This window comes from Anastrepha ludens, chromosome 6 (assembly GCF_028408465.1).
Source record: "Anastrepha ludens isolate Willacy chromosome 6, idAnaLude1.1, whole genome shotgun sequence".
Classification (NCBI taxonomy): Eukaryota; Metazoa; Arthropoda; class Insecta; order Diptera; family Tephritidae; genus Anastrepha; species Anastrepha ludens.
The window spans coordinates 88742781-88745075 of NC_071502.1; the positions used below are offsets into that span (position 1 = coordinate 88742781).

The 2295-nt window shown below is 39.8% G+C and overlaps 1 protein-coding gene across 1 annotated transcript; it reads right to left on the reverse strand.

Moving 5' to 3' along the window:
* Positions 1-264: 264 nt before the first annotated feature.
* Positions 265-2295, reverse strand: LOC128866536 (perlucin-like). The gene is made up of 3 exons (XM_054107352.1): positions 2009-2295; positions 1774-1882; positions 265-647 (listed from the first exon to the last, which is right to left on the reverse strand). The coding sequence occupies exons 1-3, from the start codon at positions 2204-2206 to the stop codon at positions 379-381; spliced, it is 576 nt and encodes a 191-aa protein (XP_053963327.1). The 5' UTR covers positions 2207-2295; the 3' UTR covers positions 265-378.

Here is a 2295-nt window from a genome sequence, read left to right on the forward strand (position 1 = left end):
GCTCCCGAGCGGAGCACACAAGGATGTAAAGAACAACTGCTTAGAAGAATGCGGAGAGAGCTTCTGAGAAACATTCCTTTTTTCCATGGAGGGAAAGATTTTCTTGTTCAGTTGCCTTCGGAGTCCAAATTCGTCTAGGCACAATTCCGATAGGTTCTTCCTGATTATAACATTTGCTTAGATCCATTGTGAGCTTTAGGTATATAAAACGATATTTTTTTAACTTTATTAATTAGTTCAACAAAACTTCCCAGCATCAGAAACTTCATTGAATGACTTTAATAGTTCGAACTTAGCTTACGATACAAATTAATAAAAAAGTACTTCAACTATTTAAATAAGAATACGTGGTATAAAACTCGTATTATCACCAACTCTTCATTTTCGAGTATAAATCGACGAATCATAACTTGTTAATGTACAGCGCGTTTCGCAAATGAAGAAAGTTTCGAATGTGCAACTCCTATCATTCCATCGACCATCGGGTTGAAACGTGATACAGTTTTCCTGACCTCCCGCATTATTAGGTTCACCTATACGCCAATTAAAATAGGAGATTGGACGACCTGTATTGAACCAAACCCAACGGTTGTTATCGGCAAGTCTAGAACCGGCAGTCCAAAAGATCTCCCCATTCGCATTGAGCCCTGAACGTTGGAAGAGAGTTAAGAAAGAATAAATGATGTAGAATAGAAGGTAATATATAGAATATATTTATACAAGGTGGAGTAAAATTAAACACCCTATCGGAAGGTTTATAATTATTGCAAATGGCGTCGTACGTCAGTTATCACTTTGTCGTATGCCAGTCATATTTGACACCTGGGAACTAGACAGCTATGATTTCGAGGTTGTAAAAGGCTTCGTTTAGTTAGGAACCAGCATTAACACCGATAGCAATGTCAGCGTAGAAATCCAACGGGGAATCTCTCTTGCCAACAAGTGCAACCTTGGACTAAGTAGGCAAATGAGTAGGAAAGTTCTCTCTCGACGAACAAATCTAACACTCTACAAGGCTCTTATCAAGCCCGTCCTAAAGTATGGCTCAGAAGCGTGGACAATGCAATATCCGATGAAGCGACGTTTGGAGTGTTTGAGCGAAAGATTCTGCGCAAGATTTTTGGGCCTTTGCAGGTTGGAAACGGTGAATATCGCAGGCGATGGAACGATGAGCTGTATGAGCTTTACGACGACATAGACATAGCGCAGCGAATAAAGATCCAGTGGCTACGTTGGTTGGGTCACGTCGTTCGAATGGAAACAAACGCTCCGGCTCTGAAAGTATTTGTTGCGGTACCAGCTGGTGGTAGCAGAGGAAGAGGAAGGCCTCCTCTGCGTTGGAAAGATCAGGTGGAGAAGGACTTGACTTTACTTGGTATGTCCAACTGCCGCCGGTTAGCACGAGAAAGGAACGCGCGTTTTTAAATTTTGTTAAAAGAAGAAGGACAAGCAGTGGGGCGCGTAAAGATTTCTATCACTCAAAATATATTTTTTTATAGAGTTCCAAGAAAAAAAACTTATATAACGAGCTCCTATTCACAAATGGGGGGACTTACAAGTTTAAGCCACCTCCGAATGGCAAATGGGTTTTATAAGCAGGTTTTTCATGTCAGAAATGTACTCGAAAGTATGCTGTCGCCTGCCGAGAGGCGGCTGCTATTAGTAAAAAACCTTTTTAGTGTTTCATGTCCACATGCCCGGGTCCTACCAAATTAAAGTCACTCCCAAACCCAAATTAAAGACAATCTAATGGCATAAAAAATTAACTCTTACCAGTTCGTGTTAAATAACTTAGCAGCGCATCATTCTCTGCTTTGGAATTTATGCTGGCCAACGAGAGTCCTTGATAGCCACATATCTCCTGAGCTTTAAACCAGTTAGCCTTGAAAAGATATACGATTTTAGTAAGAGACCACAGAAAGGCGTGGAATTTTTTATGTCCCGATTAAATTTTTGGTTTCCTTTTATGTTACAACAACAACTCAAATGGTGTTCACAAACTACTCACTGTTGTATAAGCCAACACTACGAACATTTTCTCATTTTGTTGTGCTGGGAACGCGCGATAGTTGGACTCATCCAATGCCTGAATGGAGAAGTTCGGAAATATTAAATCCGAATTCGAGATTTCGGAGTCATTTTCTGCTTGTAAATTATGCCATGAGAAACACATAAAAAATACTACAAACAAAGCGTCTTTCAACATTTTTTTGTTTTGTAAAATTTAAAACTTTTAATTTTCGTGAATAAACCCTCGCTGCTAAGGTGTAAAGTTAAACTGCTTACTTTCCAAAG